The sequence below is a fragment of the Nelumbo lutea genome, chromosome 3, assembly GCF_056320005.1.
Source record: "Nelumbo lutea isolate HS-2025 chromosome 3, American lotus-T2T, whole genome shotgun sequence".
In the NCBI taxonomy this organism is placed as follows: domain Eukaryota; kingdom Viridiplantae; phylum Streptophyta; class Magnoliopsida; order Proteales; family Nelumbonaceae; genus Nelumbo; species Nelumbo lutea.
In genome coordinates, this window is record NC_142686.1 from 56,080,834 (window position 1) to 56,098,646 (window position 17,813).

A 17,813-nucleotide genomic window follows, 5' to 3' on the forward strand; every position below is an offset into this window, starting at 1 on the left:
AGTAGGGGCTGTGATTTACATTTAATTTGGTAGTTTCCAGCGGCAGGACCTGTTCAAGAAGGCAAGAGGAGGGGACGATGCAGATTGGAATTCTGGGCATCCCTTTGCATGTATGGAGTGTTGATTCCTTCAGAGTAATTGGGGATGCCTGTGGTAAGTTCTTGAACGCGGATGAAAGGAATAGCAGATAGGATAAACTGCATGTTGCGAGAATTCTGGTAGAAGGATGAGGTCTCTAACATCCTGAACTGTTTAGCTTTGGCTTTTGCAGGTGAGAAGTATGACTTGAGGATCTTTGTCAAGGGAGAGGATGATACGATTTTTAGAGCTTGTGTTGGAAGGAGAGAAAAGGTAGGAAGGTTGAGGAGAATGAAACAAAATTAGAGCTTCAGGATGTTTGCTCTGCTGAAGAGGGGAAGCCGAAGGGTCGTTAGAGGGAGGAAGACGATGAGGGAGAAGATACAAGCGGTAAAGTGGTAATTTCTGGTGGGGCCGGAGCTTTATTTAAGAAACACATGGCTGGAGCTGGCAAAGGGAATTTGGAAAGTCATAGCTTAGAGGATGAAAGTTTAGGCGAAGCTTTTGATTGGTCTTAGTCATTGAATGTGACCTTGGGTGCTAGGAGTGGGGACCACTTGCCGAGTTTGAGGTTTAAGTATGTTTGTGGTGGGCTTAGGCACAATAAATTATTGGTATGCAAAGGGTTAGACACCAATATTTTGTAGTTCAAGAGGAGAAAGAAGAGAGATTTTTACAGGTTTTGTTGTGATAAGGTTGAGGGTTGGGTTTGGGTCATTTCTAAGTTTGACAACTTTGGAAAAAACTAATGAGCCTAGAGAATGAGAAGAGTCAAGCCGGTGAGGAAGTGCTTCGCCATCTTGTGTGTAGTGGACCTAGTAATGATTTAGAGGAGAAAAGTGTTGGGAAATCAGAGGAGTAGACAAAGTCAAACCGGATAATAGGTAAGTCTATTCGTTTTGGTTCTTTCATGGTTGAGATCCTTGCTGATTTGCCTCAAGTAGGGTGTTGGTTTCGTCTGAATGGGAAGCTGCTAGTCTTTAAGGAGATAGGGGAGGAAAGGAGGCTGGGTTCAAGGAGAGGAGGAAGATGTAAAGGGGGAAGAAAGCCTTAAGGAGAGGAGAGAAGGGGAGAGTCTCAAAGAAGGGGTAGCCAAGAGGTTGGAAGCGACTTGTCAATCTAAGGAAGCGAGTAAAAGAGAAGAGAGTGGTGGGTTAGAAGTTTGAGAAGAGTATTTAAGTTTTGAAGTCCCAATTGGTAGGCTTGGAGCTGATTTAGGCCGAAAAAGAGATTTTGAGAGCAAGGAAAAGGATGATGTTACTTCAGAGAAACTAAAGAAAGTGAGAGAGTCTAGTAGTTTCAAAAGTTTTTTTTTTTTTTTTCAAGATTGAAAGATGGATTGGTTGGTGCTGGCCCTACTAACAAATTCAGGAAAGTTTACAAGAAGAGAGTTTCAAAAGGTAAAAGACTGAGAATGTTGAGATCCGAGGAGCCAATTGTCAAGTTTCAGCAGGGGTTGAGGTGCAATGGACGCTGGATTTTAAGGATGGTTTGGAGTCAAGGTCAGAACTTGAGGAAAAGGAATAAAGGGGCGATTGATTTAGTGAGGAAGGATTAATTGTGAATTTCTCAGTTAGTGTGGGTGAGAAGGGAGGAAAGCGGAGGTTGAAAGTTTGGTGGATAGGGATGTTAGGGTGGGTAGGAGCTTGGGTTTGTTTGTTTGTTTTTTTTTGGGGGGGGGATTGAGTTCACTAGAAAAGGTTTCGAAGCTTTTGAAAGAAGCAAGAGGGAAGACAGTCTGAAGAAGATCGCAGTTGGAAAGGAAAGTAGTGAGACAAGGAAGGAGATCGATCTTCTCTTGTTTTGGACGGCTTTCCCTTGAAGAAGAATTTTAAAATTGCTCGTTTTCGATGACTTCTTTTTGTTCCTTTTGTATTGTGCTTTTAATTATGCTTGTTGTTGTGGTTTGGGCGGGTGTTATCTTTAATGCCTAGCTGTTGCTTGTAATCGATCTTCTCCTTTTTCTCTTTTAATAAAAATTTCCTTTTGTCTTTCAAAAAAAAAAAAACATAGTGGAGGAAAGGTCTGCTCTGGAAAAATTGGTTGATAGGGAAGTCCAAGTTGGCAAGATGTTGGGTTTGTTCTTCTTGGGTGGGGAGGAGTTCACCAGGAAGGAGAGTGTTTCTAGTGATAATTAAAGCATTATTGATGAAGCTTTGGAGGTGGTTTAGGAGTAAGCTTTTGAGCTTGGAAGTAGATTGTTTCAGGGGGGGGGGAGCATAGTTGTGAAGGCAGCACCTAGGCATGCGTTTAGGTGACAAGGCACCCATGGATGCTCGCATTGCCTAATAGCCAAGCAGTTATGTATATTGTGTTAAAAAAATGCTTTTATATTCTTAATTTTTGTGAGTTTATAATTATATAAAATAGACATTATTAAACTAAAATATTCATCTTGTGTGTTTGTATGCTAATTTATTTTTATTATTTTCTTATTTGTTAGGGTTTAATCAAGTAAGTCAACACAAACATTGCTAACTGCTATTATCGAACCCTCAAAGACTTCAAAACCTGAACCAATAAGGAAGAAATTAAAATTTTGTCTAATCAACTCATTTTCTTCTTCCTTTCTTCTTCCACCTTTTCTTTTTTTCATATAACAAAAATAGGGGTTCAGCCCCTATATTTTTTAAATTTTCTTTTCGTTCTTTTTCTTCTCATGAATATGTTGATTTTCTATACTTTAACATGAAGTTTATACTTTTCTTATGAAAATTGTGGAATTGAATCCCGCCTGCACCTAGGTTGGGGGATGGGCTACCCCCGTTGTGTAGCTCTTCAAAGGATATCAAAGAAATTCTGGATAATTATTAAGGAAATATGGTTATGGAACAGACTGCCTTCTAGCTCCTGGTGGAGATTATAATCCCGGCTGCAGTTCAGACTGCCTTCTTGGGTCTGAATTGCAGTTTGTTTTTGTTTCTCTGTGCTGATTAAAATTACATTACCTTTTCCAAAAAAGAAATATGGTTATGGAACATAGGGAACTACCCTAGGATATATGTTTTTTACTTGAAAAAATCCATCACCTAGGCGACTTGGGGACAAGCATATTTATCAAGGCCTAGGTGATAAGGCACCATTGGAGGCTCACCCCAGCTAATTGCCAAGCAGTTTTGTATATCATGTTATAAAACGTTTTTATATTCTTATTTTTTTTAGATTATAATTATAAAATAGATATTATTGAACTAAAATATTCATTTTGTGTATTTGTGTACTAATTTTTTTTTATTATTTTCTTATTTGTTAGGGTTTAATCATCACAAACATTGCTAACTTCTTCCTATAACAAAAATAGGAGTTGAGCCCCTATTTTTTTTTTTTTGAAGTTTCTTTTCTTTCTTCTTTTTTCTTCTCATGAACATATTGATTTTCTATACTTTGGATGAAGTTTATACTTTTCGTATGAAAATTATGGATAATTATTAAGGAATTGTTGCTACCGAACCCCCCCTTAGGATATGTGAAAAATCGATTGCCTAGGCGCCTGGGCAACAAAGCCCCCCCTTGGCACCTTGAAAATTATGGGGGTGGGGGTTGTTTAATCCAAAATGGAAGGGTTGTTATGGTGTTACTTTCTCTCGAATGATTCCTTATCTGTTTTTTTTTTTTTTTGACCAATTCGAATGATTCCTTATCACCTTCCTATTGTATTCTCCTTTTATTTTTAATTTAAAAAAAATTATTATTTTTCTATTAAAAAAGAAAAAGAAGGTGAAACCTGAACATTTTGACTCAGATCCTAGATCCCTAATATAAAATCTATGGCTTGAGGAACAAAAAAACCTTGTTCTAAGATCTTCCAACTACTGCCAATGATGCTAGATGGTCATTTTGGAATGCAAGAGAGTCTCAGATGTTCATCTCTTTAGGTTTAGGTTTAGCAAAGGTTAAGGGGACTGAAGAGAATGAAAGAGAGAGATTAGGGTTTAGGTGTTAGAGTAATTAACATAGCATATATAATGTTATATATACTTATCATCAAAAAATATTATATCAAATATGAAATATATATTTGAATCTTGATCTGATCTGATTCACTGAAGACCAAATGGATATTCAAATCCAGCAATAAATGGATCAAATCTGAATTTAAATTGGATGTAATCTGTTTCATTTGCACCCTAGATCATACTTGTTTGAGCTGTTGAAATATGGGTATGAGTCTTCGTAGCTAGGTGCATCAGGAATTTCTACTTGGGGTTCTTGAGAAGCTGCTTTTGCAGTGCTATGTGCACAAAACTTGCTTATCTATTTGTCCATGCAGCTCAACATGGCTCAAGCTCTCCAAATGATTTGGCCCTTGCTCTATTTAGACGCATAATATAATTAATTATGTGACAACTATATGCTTTCTCTATCCTTTCTTTGCATTTTTGTTCCAACTTCCATGTATGAGTGTTTTCATTGCCTTTATTCAAGGCATTATTTAAAACAAATAAACCACTAGATTTCTTTGGGATTAACCCACTGATTGAATACAATCAAAATTTTGGTTTCTAACTATCTCGAGTCTGCAGTTCTTACTGATCTACTTTTTGGCTCTTCGCTGAGGATAAACAGAATTTATGTGGATACAGACGTAACCTTTCGCATTTTGTTTTTCACAAATTGGCACTCTCAGACTCATTATTCACATTCTCAAGCTTGTCAGGCAGAGATTTTACTGTTGCACCAAGCAATAGCCCTTTTTGTCCTATAGAAGATACACATTGCACCTGGGACAAACTACGTAGTATCTTGCTTAATTACGAAGAATTAGATATCTTGATTAACTGAAGCTTGTATACAAGTCTTAGGGATTGTTTGATAATGGCTGAATTAACTGAACTGAATGGATTATTGATTTGTTTTGTGAGATCCTAAATGGTTGAATGACATGCTGTTTTGATTATTATACCCCTAACTATTTTAGTATATAACTATTTTGCCCACTGAAAGACAAGGCAATAAGACATTAAAGTCAGGTGCATCAGCTATATATGAAATGGCCCCTTAGGGGCCTTTGAACAAGGTTTTTGTGCATGTCATCATCATCATCTAAGCCTTGTCCCATCTGTATGGGGTCGGCTACTTGGCTACATGAATCCCGTTTTGCCATTCTGTTCTGTTTGTGTGCATATGTTCACATATAAATAGTCATGTGTGCATGCAACATGCATATATACACAAAAGATACATGTACATGTATATTATATTATTATTTTTGATTGTTTGTTTGTGTTGGTTTCTATTTATATTATGTTATATTATATTTCTATTATTTTATATTTATGGTGCCATCAATATTACAGTTTTAAGGAGTTGGCTGGAAGTCGTCCTTTATCTGAATTAAGGACTGCTGAGGAAGCTGCTGCCATGGCTGCTACAAATATGGAAGCTAGTGGGCAAGGAGTTGACAGCGAGGTTCATCCTGATGGCGTAGAACAATCTACTAAACCTGTAAGTGCAGGATTATCAGAAGCAGAGGAGATGGAGAAGTATATCGCCATTAGGGAAGAGATGTATAAGAAAGCTAAAGAGTACGACTCTAAGATCATTGGTTTTGAAACAGCTATCAGGAGGCCATACTTTCATGTACGACCCCTAAATGGTGCAGAGCTTGAAAATTGGCATAACTACCTGGATTTTATTGAACAACAGGATGACTTTAACAAGGTATGTGAGTTCACTTCAGCACTAATGGAAAGTGCTTGCTCTCTTCATGGTTTGTAGCTTTTAGTCGTCTAGCTTGTTGTTTATTGACTTACAATTAAGTCATATTTGCTGCATTATATACTTTATTGGCAAAAGTGTTAGGTGAAGCAACTTTTAAAACGGGAATTTGAACTGAGGTTAAAGCATGGGCCTACCATTTGGTTTCTTTAAGGCTAAGTACTTCAAACCCTCATTTGTCAGTCGACATTCTAGGTTCATGGTATGTGTTGTATGCTAAATATTATTCTTTTAAAATTCTAGTGTTATACATGCAGGTATCTTGTTTTCTGCCTAACCATCTATCTGTCAGGCAAGGAGGGTCCCTCCTTTCGTATTCGAGGGGCCTCCATGTTCAGCCATCGGAGTATCCCTTTATGCATTTCTCTTCATTGCTCTGTTCCATTCATTTAATTCATGCAACCTTTGAATCAAGAGTTTTGATGTCATGAATACCATTTCAGGTTGTCAAGCTTTATGAAAGATGCTTAATTGCCTGTGCTAATTATTCCGAATATTGGATACGGTATGTTTTGTGCATGGAAGCCAGTGGAACTGTGGATCTTGCTAATAATGCACTAGCTCGTGCAACACAAGTCTTTGTCAAGGTATGGGTGCTTTTCTGCAATGTCAAATTGTTGCTGAAGTATCAAACAGCAAGACGCATAAGACAAAGATAAGAATCGTCAAACATTCATGAATTGCATGCTATACATGCCCAAAGTCTATGGAATTTAATGTGCCATAAACTATGATGTACCAGACCTTGAAAATACCATGGTATCAATGCAGATGGAGGACAAAAAAGTATTAAGAAAAATCTAGATAAAAAAGCAGATGGTGTTTTATTATGGTCATCAGTCAACAAAATCTAAGATAAAAACATTATGCATCCAAGTCTAAGATAGAAAGGTCGATCCTGTAAATAAAATATATCATGTACCAGTTTTACTGTAGAGAAAACTTCCCAGAGTAGAATTGCTTACTTCCCAATTAAAATTGCGATAAAAAAATTTAAACTTAATCTTAATTCTCTGGGTTCCAAGATCTGCCAATAATTTGGCGGATTCCTTGGTTCATGAAGGGGTGGGTAGATAACAGCTGTGTTGAGGAGAATGTCCATTGTGTTAATACTGTTATATGTATAGGGTTCTTAATGGAATAGGGCCTTGTGAATAGTTGCTAGTGTTGCTTTCTGTAATTTATTTCTTACAGAATTATGAACACCGTGTACATAAGCACCATATTCTATTTTTTCAATAAAATCTACATTGCTGATAAAAAAGATGACTGCAAAGAAGTACTACAGGCAAATTGATAAAAAAAAAAAAAGTACTACAGGCAAAGCCATAGTTTTTTGTATTTCAATTGTTAGTCAGCATAAACTGATTCCGCTACCATTCAGGTCATATAGAAGTGCTATTTAGGAGTATGATACTTGGCACCTGTACAGGGCCTACAGGGCTAGCATACTGGTGTTGGATATGATTACCGGATACTGCATGGATATTTCCAGACATACTTTAACATTTTTAAAATATGTTTAACAAATCATACTTTAAAAAAGCTCTGATATGTTAGGACCTTCGGAATAACCTTGGGGAAGTTTGGGGTTTCAAATTTGTAATTTGGATAATTTATATTGAACTGTAATACTTAGTTTGTCTGGAGGTGTTGCCTCAACACCTGTCTAGGTTATATCATTTTTTCCTTTTAATGAAGTTTTATTTTTACTTTAAAAAATTTAATTAAAGGGCATAAGTCTTGAAAAAAAATGACAAATGACATCTAGCTTCAAAAGCCAACATAGCTGCATGATATAAACATATTACATGGGATACCCATACCCATATCCATATTGAGTGTTGAGGATTTTAGGAAATGGAGAGTTGTATCCCTGTTTCCTGTATACATGTCTGTGCACATCTCTATTTGTGCATTGTAGGTTCAGGAACAAGGCCACTTGAAATATTTAGTTAAGTTGAGGTATTGCTGATGATTTTGTTTCCCTAGTCTGATAAGTTTTGGTGTGGGATTGGTTCCTTTGTGTTTTACTTCCCACCACTTTTTTTTTTACTGTGTGAAATGTTGTTGATGTCCTTGACAGAGGCAACCAGAGATACACCTTTTTGTTGCTAGATTTAAAGAGCAGAATGGTGATATTCCAGGAGCCCGTGCTGCATATCAACTAGTGCACTCTGGAATTTCACCTGGTCTCCTGGAAGCTGTTATTAAGCATGCAAATATGGAACACCGACTTGTAAGACAATTCAAACCTGTTATAGGTCCCAATCTTTATTATGTTATTATGGCTAGTTATCTAGTCTTTCTATTTGATCTTGCAGGGAAATTTACAAGATGCATTATCACTATATGAACAAGCCATTGCCACTGAAAAGGGAAAGGAGCAATCTCAAACATTGCCAATGCTGTTTGTTCAGTATTCACGGTTTTCATACTTGGTAGGTGTGGCAGCATTTGTCCATATGAAGTATGTAGCTTTTTTTCTCTTTCATCCATGGGATCTAGAGCTGTTGGATTAGCATTTTAGAAGAATTAGTTATAGCATTTTTTATTTGAGGTTCATTGACATGAGATTTTTATTTCGCTGAATATTGAAAGCATAGTGCATTCTATTATGGTTTGAATTGCTCAGTATATGTTGAATATTCTCTAATGCAAGTTCAATTTTAGGTTGCTGGGAATGCTGAAAAAGCAAAGGAAATTCTAGTTGAAGCCCTTGAGCATGTACAACTGTCAAAACCGCTTTTGGAGGTTTAAACTCTTCATTGTTTTTGTGCAATTCTGTTTCATGTGTTGTTGATATTACTAAAGTCAATCACGTTTGTAGTTTACCATGGTATACTCTTCTCTGAGACATGCAGGCATTAATTCATCTAGAGGCAATACAGTCAGTCCCCAAGAATATTGATCATTTGGATTCATTAGTTGAGAAATATATTGTGCCCAGCCCTGATAATTCCAGTGTAATGAGTACTGCTGATAGAGAAGAGATATCAAGCATATACTTGGAGGTAATATCCTTTTTCTTTTGAAAATTTTTTGGGATAACCAAGAAGTAACTTAGCTTTTATTTTTGAACTGTTAGCTACTGTTTTATAATTTGCATGTGTTTTGATTTGTGACCAAGGGGCCACATTGATTACGGCTGAAGTGACTGAACTGAATAAGTTGTTGCCATAGTTTTCAAGGCGCCAAGGCGAGGAGGCTAGGCGACAGGGGGCACCTAGTTGCCTAGGCAATGGAATTTTTTATGTAAAAAGCATAGATCCTAGGGTAGTTCGCTAGGTACCATAACTATATTTCCTTAATAATTATTCATAAGAAAAATATAAAGTTCATATTAAAGTATAGAAAATCAACATATTCATGAGAAGAAAAAGAAGGAAAACAAAATTCAAAAAATAGGGGCTGAACCCTTATTTTTGTTATAGGAAAAGAAGAGAAGAAAAAATGTTGTTGTTGGTGGTGGTAGTAGTAGTAGTAGTAGTAGTAGTAATCTCAAAACATAAAGAAAATAATAAAAAGAAAATACGAGTTGATTAAACCCTAACAAATAAGAAAATAATAAAAAGAATTTAGTATATAAACACACAAAATGATTATTTTAGTTTAATAATGTCTATTTTATAATTATAATATCAAAAAGTAAAGAACAAAAAAGTATTTTATAATAGAAAGTAAAAAACTGCTTGGCGATTAGGCGAGGCGAGCTTCAAAAGGCACCTTGTTGCTAATGATTTAAAAGGTGTGCCTAAGGCGCACAAGCGAGGTTCATTTTGGGGTATGCGCCTCGCGTAGGTCCTAGGTGCACTCCTTTCAAAAGGCGCATGCCTAGTGCACCTAGGTGTGCGTTTGATGCGCCTCAGCCTCAGCCTCAGCCTCAGCCTAGGTGTGTGCCTTTTCAAAATTTTGCGCTTTTTGCTTTTTCTGATTTTAACGGCTAGGCCGGGGGCTCCACCCCTGGACCCTTGACCATGCCTCTCAAGGCAAGCCAGAACAAGTCTATGTTAGGGTCTGAAATTCGCTTGCTTCGCTCGCTCACTGAAGCTCCGAGAACCCCCAATTTGCTAATGTTGTTCATTCATTCATTGCAATAAAATATCTTCTTAAAAGGCACTTAAGGTTATAAAATCATTATTTTTATGTGAGATAAGAATTTCAGGCATTCATAAAAAAATAAGAAACTTAGACTCTAACATAGCCTTATTCGGGCTTGCCTCGAGGGGCATGGTACAAAGGTGACTCAGAATCAAGAATGCAATATGTTTTACATCACATTAGCTACTTGAAGCAATGCAATTAAGAAAAAAAGAGATTGTGGGTTTTACATGCTTGAAAATGCTTTATATGTTTGCTTTTATTTTAAGTTTTCATTTGAATACACTTTACATGTTATGTTTTTTTTTTTTGATAATTGCACTTTACATGTTATGTTTATGTATTTCAATTTTAGATAATAGGTATTTAAAAATTTATTTTAAAATTTAAGTTTATATTTTTTATTAACGTTATGTTTAATGTTTTTTTTTATTTTTTTGAATTTTCTGACTTTTTTATTTTTTAGCTTTTTTTTTTTTTGTAATTTTGTGCCTTGCTTAAAAAGGCATGCGCCTCGTCTTGCGCCTTGTGCCTCAGGCGCAAATTGGCCCTTGCGCTTTTAAAGCACTGCTTGTCGCCTAGGCGCCCGTCTAGGCGTCGCCCTAACAACTATTGCTATTGCTTTGTATTTCAGAGAATAAGTTATTAAGTAGGTCATTTATAAAAAAAAAGTTATTAAGTAGGTGTGAGCTTTCTAATCACTGAATGGTTTGTTGGGTTGATTGTTTTACCTAGCTGCTGGAACTTTGTCAACTAGAAGACAAAGCAACAAGTCATTCGGTTTGATTTGCATGATTTTTTTTATTGCATGATTTGTTTCTTATGGTCTGAACGAAAATCATGTTAAGTATTAAGTTTTTCGTGTTATGAAGTGTGAACATTTTGCAAGGATGTTCCAAATGCATTTTTGTGGTAGAAGGTTTTATTTTTTTCTTTGTCCAAATTTTTAATACAGGTTTTATCTGTACTTTGTTGGAGTTAATGCTCTTGAGAGAGTACAATGGCGGGATAGGATTCTTGTAGCTGATCCCAAATAGTTGGGATTAAACCTGAGTCAAGTTTTATCTGTCCTTGGTTGGAGTATTGTGATGGAAGTTTGATACAAGTGAAATTATGGAGCTTAATTACAAATTTGAGAGTGTACTTGCTGCTAACAGGCTTTAGACTCATTATCTGAATGCTATCCATCAGCAAGACTGGCAGAGCAACCTGGGCTGTGATCCCACTAGCAATTTTTTGGGTGATATGGTCTGAAAGGAACTCTCAAACTTTTGATCAGAAAAAGAGTTTGCAAGAAACTGTCATTAACTTGTCTTTTGGTTTGATTGGGGACTGGCTCTCAGCAAAATGTTTAATTAGTAGAGGGCACAATCATACCTTTTTTTTGTCAATAGACTTTTTGGTCATACTGCCCTGGAGATAGTTGTATAAAATCTTTATGCACATGGGTGTCATGGTGTTGACATCTAGTACAATACCTTTTTCAAAATAAAAGGTCATCTCATGGGCCTGGTTGCTTGGTAGTCGTTAGAAATTACCAAAATGTTCTTACTGCAACTATTGTTATGAGTTACCTGTAGTGGTTTTTGTTCCTAAATTGTAAGCGAGTTAAAAATTTGAAAGAAAGCTATTCTATTGGAGTTGTCTTGTGATTATGGGAATATCATTACTCTTTCCCTTTGTTGGAAATAAATCCAGCTTCCTACCCGTTTTGCAGTTTTTGGATCTCTTTGGAAATGCATCCTTGATCAAGAAGGCTGACGATCGGCATGCCAAGCTATTTTTACGCCATAGAAACACTTCAGAATTGCGAAAACGACATGCTGAGGATTTTCTATCTTCGGACAAGGTAAAGCTGAACAAGTCTTACACAAATTCTCCCTTATCAGCACAATCGTTGATGGGTGCATATCCAAGCACTCAGAACCAGTGGACTGCTGGATATGGGTTACAACCTCAAGCTTGGCCACAGGCACAGGGGCAGCAGTGGAACTCCAGCTATGGTCAACAGGTAGTTATCCTTCAATATGATCTCAGATGCATTTTTTATTAATAACAAGTCAAATTTTATTGATTAATATAAACAATATGTACACAGTTAGAGCATCAAGGGATAATACTTATCCCAAGCATTCATGGGGGATTATACAATTGGCTCCTTTGGAACCTTCCCCTAAAACATTTGGACTCCATATGCCCCTTGCCTAGCTAGTGCATCTGCCATACTATTTGCACACCTAGGCACCCATTGAAATGTAATCACCAACTCTTCAGCCAACTTTCTAACTTCTCTTAAAATATATCTGAATGACCATGTTCCTTAGTTGTTTTTCAACCAGTTCACAACCACTTTAGAGTCTCTCTCCACTACAATATTCCAATATTGAGAGTTTTTTTTTTTTCTTGATAGGAAACAGAAGTAAGTGTGTGTGTGTGTGTTAATTTTCTGAGTTCTGCTCTTTTTGGGTAGAGGCATGGTTTTTTGGAGTTCTGAGTGGGGACAGCTACAACTTTTAATTATATACAATTGGGCTGGAAAATGGACTCAGTTCCATTTCCACTCATTTTAAAAAACAGCTCTATTTATGATGGTAGCTTCTCATTTTGTTATGTTGTAGTTTATTCTGTGTCCATCAAACATTATGCCACGTGTATCTTTATAATTTCAGGCTGGGTATGCTGGCTATGGTGGTTATGTAAGTAGCTATGCTCATCAGCAGACGCCAACTTCAGCTCCACAGACTGCTGCTTATGGTACTTATCCTCAGACATATCCTGCCCAGGTACTGTGTTAAATAAATGTGGAACTCTCAAATATGAAGTTTCTGTTAAAGATTACCTCTTTTTGCTAAAGAGCACCCTTTGCTATTAAAGGATGGGATAGTCATTTCTTTACAATTTGTTTTGTTTTGTTTTGTTTTTTTTTTAATTTTCTAAGACTGCCTGCTGGAATGCATTACAATTTCCTTTCTTGAGTAATTTTTTTTTTAAATGTTAGTGAAGTTGGGATGTAGCCTAAGCAATGCCTAGGCCATTGCATGGACTTGTTTCATGCCTCTAGCTCAGAATAAATAGATGGCTTTCTGTTAAAGATTACCTATTTTTGCTAAAGAGCACCCTTTGCTATTAAAAGATGGGATAGTCATTTCTTTACAAATCGTTTTGTTTTGTTTTTTTTTAATTTTCTAAAACTCCCTGCTGGAATGCATTAAAATTTCCTTTCTTGAGTTTTTTTTTTTTTTTTAAATCTTAGTGAAGTCGGGATGTAGCCTAAGCAATGCCTAGGCCATTGCATAAGACTTGTTTCATGCCTCTAGCTCATAGAATAAATAGATGGCTTTGTGCTGAATGTAGTCAACCAAGGATTATTATGCAACACCCAGCAACAAAATCATAAGTTTTCAACATGTTTGCTTGCATGTTTTACTTTTTCTTTTTTTAGCAAGGTTTTAATAGGCTAAAGGCCAAGACAGGGCTGCTGGACTTGTTAGGTGAGGCTTAGGACGTAAGGTGTTAAAAAAACTCAAAAGCTCTGATTTTAATTTATAAGCAATAAAGTGCATTCAAAAATATTTATCTAAGTTCCAAATGTAATAGGAAAATGTTAAGCAAGGAGGTGGATGTAGCATTTGCCACCACCCCAACATGAGATATGCAGGCTACCTTTGTTGCCATCATACCCAAAAAAAGTTGCAGATTCCCACCTATTGGACTTTAGGCCTATCAGTTTAGTGGCAGAACTTCACAAAATCATGGCTAAGGTGCCTGATCTCATACCATTTTTCCATATTAGTGAATGTAAGGCAAAGGATTTCTCTCAGCTAGAAGTGGCCTATGGCAGGATGAACCACCCCCTATCTCCCTTTTTATCCACCCTAGCAATAGATGTCCTTAGCTGCTAGATCTCTAGTGTTGTTTCAAGGAGTATTATTAGAGGATTCAAGGTGGGGTGTGGTGAGAGTGTGGTCTGCTGCTTACAATTCATAGATGGTATCATAATCTTCTGCAAGGATGAGAGTGAACCTAGGAAAAAGGCTTATTAGTGGGGATCAAATTTGATAGGGATGAGGAAATGAGATTTGCCAAAGTTCATGGTTACTCAACCTCTTTGTGGCCATTGAACCACTGAACCTCTTCTTAATGGGGATCAAAAAAGGCTCGTCTCTTGGAGAAAGAATTACATTATCTTGGGAGAGAAACACTCTCATTAAGCCCACCCTTGGAGAATCACTCTTATTACTTCAACTCATGTCCTTTTTAGTCTGTCACTTGCTCTTTTTGCTCCCTCAACTTACAATAGATAACTTCTTATAAACATTGTATATGGTCTTCTTTGTACATCACCAAACCATCTTAGTCCACTCCTAGGTTCCTTGAAATGACTTTGTTGCTAACCCTGTCCTTTCTAGTTATTCCATTCATGCATCTCAATGTTCACATTTCTACAACGTTCATTTTTTGGGCATGTCTTGACTCCCCAATACTTCGCTTCATACAGAAATGCTTGCCTAGCAACTGTTTTATTAGTGATTTGTCGTGCCTTAGGCACACAGGCGAGGTGCATTTCAGGATAGGCGCCTTGCCTAGGTCGTAGGCACAACCCTTTCAACCTCGAGGGACGTGGTACAAAGGCGGCTCGTAGAATCAGGAATGTAATATGTTTTACATCACATTAGTTACTTGAAGTAATGCAATTGAGAAAAAAAGAGGGTGTGGGTTTTATATGCTTGAAAATGTTTTATATATTTGATTTGATTTTTAAATTCTCATTTGAATATTCTTTACATGTTATATTTATGTATTTTAATGTTAGATAATAGGTTTCTTAAAACATTTATTTTAAAATTAAAGTTTATATTTTTATTAATATTATGTTTAATAATTTTTTGATTTTTTTGCATTTTTTGAAAAATTTGGCCTTTTTTTTTAATTTTTACGCCTTGCTTAAAAAGGCGAGCACCTCGCCTTGTGCCTCAATTGCAAATTGACCCTTGCGCCTTTTTTGCGCCTTGCGCTTTTGAAATAGTGTTTTCTAGAATATTTCTTTTAGCCTAAGTGGTAATTGCTTATCATATAAGTCCAACCTTGCAAATCTTTGTATTTAGTTCCACTCTTCCTTTAAAATTCCAGCTTTAATAGGTAAGAGATTGGTGAAGTTGATGAGAGATTTCCTATAGGAGCCGGGTGAAATAAGGAATTTCCACCTTATCAAATGGGAGGTAGATTGTGGATTGAAAAAGGGTGGGTGCTTAGGCATGGGAAAATCATTAAAAGAAACTCCTAATTGTTAGGGAAAGGTTTGTGGAGATTCCTAATTGATGTCAGTAAACTATGACAAACTATTATCAAAAGCATCTATGGGATGACACCAAACATGTGAGAAGCAAAGGAGGCTTTGAGCATGGTTTCAAATGCCACGACATTTCGCTAATGTTGCCCAACATATTTTGATGTTGAGGCTCACCGACATGAAAATGGATGGTAGTATAAAGTTTACATTATTTCGGTCGATATTTCCTATATTTCGGAAATGTCGACCAAATTGGTCCAAATAACAAAAAAAAAAAAAGACAGTTTTTCCTATTATGTCGACATGATGTCGACTAATGTACATTTTGATGAATGATAATAAATTTATTAATTCAGAAGCAGATTTAGAGTGAGTTCATACAACATCCTAGGGAGAGGTGCGAGCTGCAGCCCCTCGACTAATGTACATTAATAATATAATATATTAGTATGTTATATTAATATAGTACAGTATATTAATATAAATTATTCCATTAAAATTTCTATTTAATATTTCAAATAAAATATTTACAAAAAAGAATTAACAAAAAATAAAAACAAAAGAATAAATTAATTACTTTATAATATAAAACATAAAATATTTTTGAAGTAATAACATATTAACTAGTTAGTATTTTTAAAATATTTATTAAAATCAGAAAATGTTTATTAAATTTTATAATAAACCATATTCTAAATTTAATATAAAAATCAGAATATGTTTATTATATTTTATACTAAATCATAATCTTAATACTACAAAAAGGAGAATCAGTTTATTAAATTTGTAATGAAACATAATGTATTATAACTTTAATATTTAAAAAATCAGAATAAATATATTTCTATTTATTAGTGTGAAATAAATATATTAGAATTTATAATAAATCAGAACTAAAAACAAGAAAAGAATATATCAGATAATCTTGTAAAAACATCAAAATGCATAATAAATCAGTACTCGTCATTTACTAATTTGTTATTGATCTTAGTTTCTTAGCTTTATATAATGATTGGGAATAAGATAACAGTCTAGAAATATGTATTAATGCTTCTTTTATCATTTTACAAAATATCATTGCATATTTCCACATATTTCATAATATTTCCACAATGTCTCTAATTTTTACAATATTTCCCCTCACCATTTCCGACATATGTCCTATATTTTGGTAAGCGACATTTACATCGACATCGACATTTTAAACCTTGGCTCTAAGGATATCCTTCCCTTAGAAACAATATTTGACCCATATTATTCCTTTTTTGGAGAGAAGGTAAAGTATAAATACATTAATATCAACAGAATCAACAGAAAGTACAGTACTCAGGGGCCCTAAAAACCTGTCCCCTCTAACATTGACCCCCTACCCTGCTTTACAAAAAGATTGTCATGTACAAAAAGGACTCAAAGCCTACACCTTAAACAACCTAATACAATGCAACCATGGAAACATCTTTCCCAAAATTTTCTGATAAATAGCATCAGCAGAACTAGACTTGTTTTTGAAGACCCTAGCATTCCTCTACTGCCAAAGACACCAAAACACCACCGCTGGAGTTATATTCCAGATCAGCTTTTGGGAGGACTTACGAAGGGAGGATACTAACTTCAAAGAAAGATTTCCTAATATTTACTTATTCTCAATAACGTGTGTTTGGACCCCTCTGAACCAAATAAATGCATTTAGACTCCCCAACATAAGGGCCTTTTTTTCATGGGCCTCCTTGTTTAAGTTTCTGTGCCTTTCTTCACTCCCTCCTGTTTTTTTCTTCTAAGGAGGCTTTGTGTAGATCTATTCCACCCAAAGAAGGACTGTAGGAGCCTTATTGGGAACTGGCTCATGGGAAGATCAAACTGGTTTCTCCAAATTGGTGTGTTCTCTATGAATCCAATGGAGAGAGAGTTATCTTTTACTAATCTCCTATCCTTTTACTATAGATGGAATTGCTTATTCTCTTTGTTTGGGTGCATGTGGAATCTGCCAATGAAGGTGAAGATACTTTTTGTCCTTATATTTCTGCTTGGCCTAATAAAAGTGGAAGATTTATGTGGAGATGTGTGAGAACAGCATGGATCTCTACCATTTGGGAAGAGAGGAATTCTAGAATATTCTTAGGGAAGGAGAGAAGAAAAGAAGCGGTGAGAGAATGTGTATTGACCAAAGTGATACACTGGATTAGAACTATGGACTTATTTTCCCAATTCTCTTTTGATTATATATCGAGAAATTGGGTGCTCATGGCAAGAAATGCTTCTAGAAAGGAGAGAGTGAAACCGATGTAGATGGCTCCTCTTGAAGGATACTTGAAGTTTAAATTTTGATGGGAGTAGCAAAGGCAACCCATGAACCTCTGGTATAGGAGGGGTGGTGAGAGATAAAGGACATATTATTTGCTTTGTTCTCAAGTCCATTAGGAGTGGGTAATTCTATTAGAGCTGAATTGCTTGCTGCATTACAAGGATTGCATATTGTAGTGATTTAAAAGGCACACCTAGGTGCACAAGTTAGGTGCATTTTAGGGTAGGCACCTCGCCCAGGTCCTAGGCGCAACACTTTTAAAAGGTGCACCAGGCATGCGCCTTGGCCCAGGCGTGCGCCTTTTGAAAATTGTATTTTTTTTTG

The 17,813-nt window shown here is 36.0% G+C and overlaps 1 protein-coding gene across 3 annotated transcripts in view; it reads left to right on the top strand.

The window, feature by feature from the left end:
* The window catches only part of LOC148865099 (pre-mRNA-processing factor 39-1-like), a 58,923-nt gene that overhangs the window by 21,990 nt on the left and 19,120 nt on the right, over positions 1-17,813 (top strand). For all 3 annotated transcript variants that reach the window (XM_088977421.1, XM_088977422.1, XM_088977423.1), the window contains 8 exons: positions 5,376-5,739; positions 6,240-6,383; positions 7,883-8,035; positions 8,121-8,237; positions 8,470-8,550; positions 8,661-8,810; positions 11,615-11,908; positions 12,567-12,680. In XM_088977421.1, the coding sequence (XP_088833547.1) occupies positions 5,376-5,739; positions 6,240-6,383; positions 7,883-8,035; positions 8,121-8,237; positions 8,470-8,550; positions 8,661-8,810; positions 11,615-11,908; positions 12,567-12,680 (1,417 nt within the window). The remainder of the gene's footprint in view (positions 1-5,375; positions 5,740-6,239; positions 6,384-7,882; positions 8,036-8,120; positions 8,238-8,469; positions 8,551-8,660; positions 8,811-11,614; positions 11,909-12,566; positions 12,681-17,813) is intronic.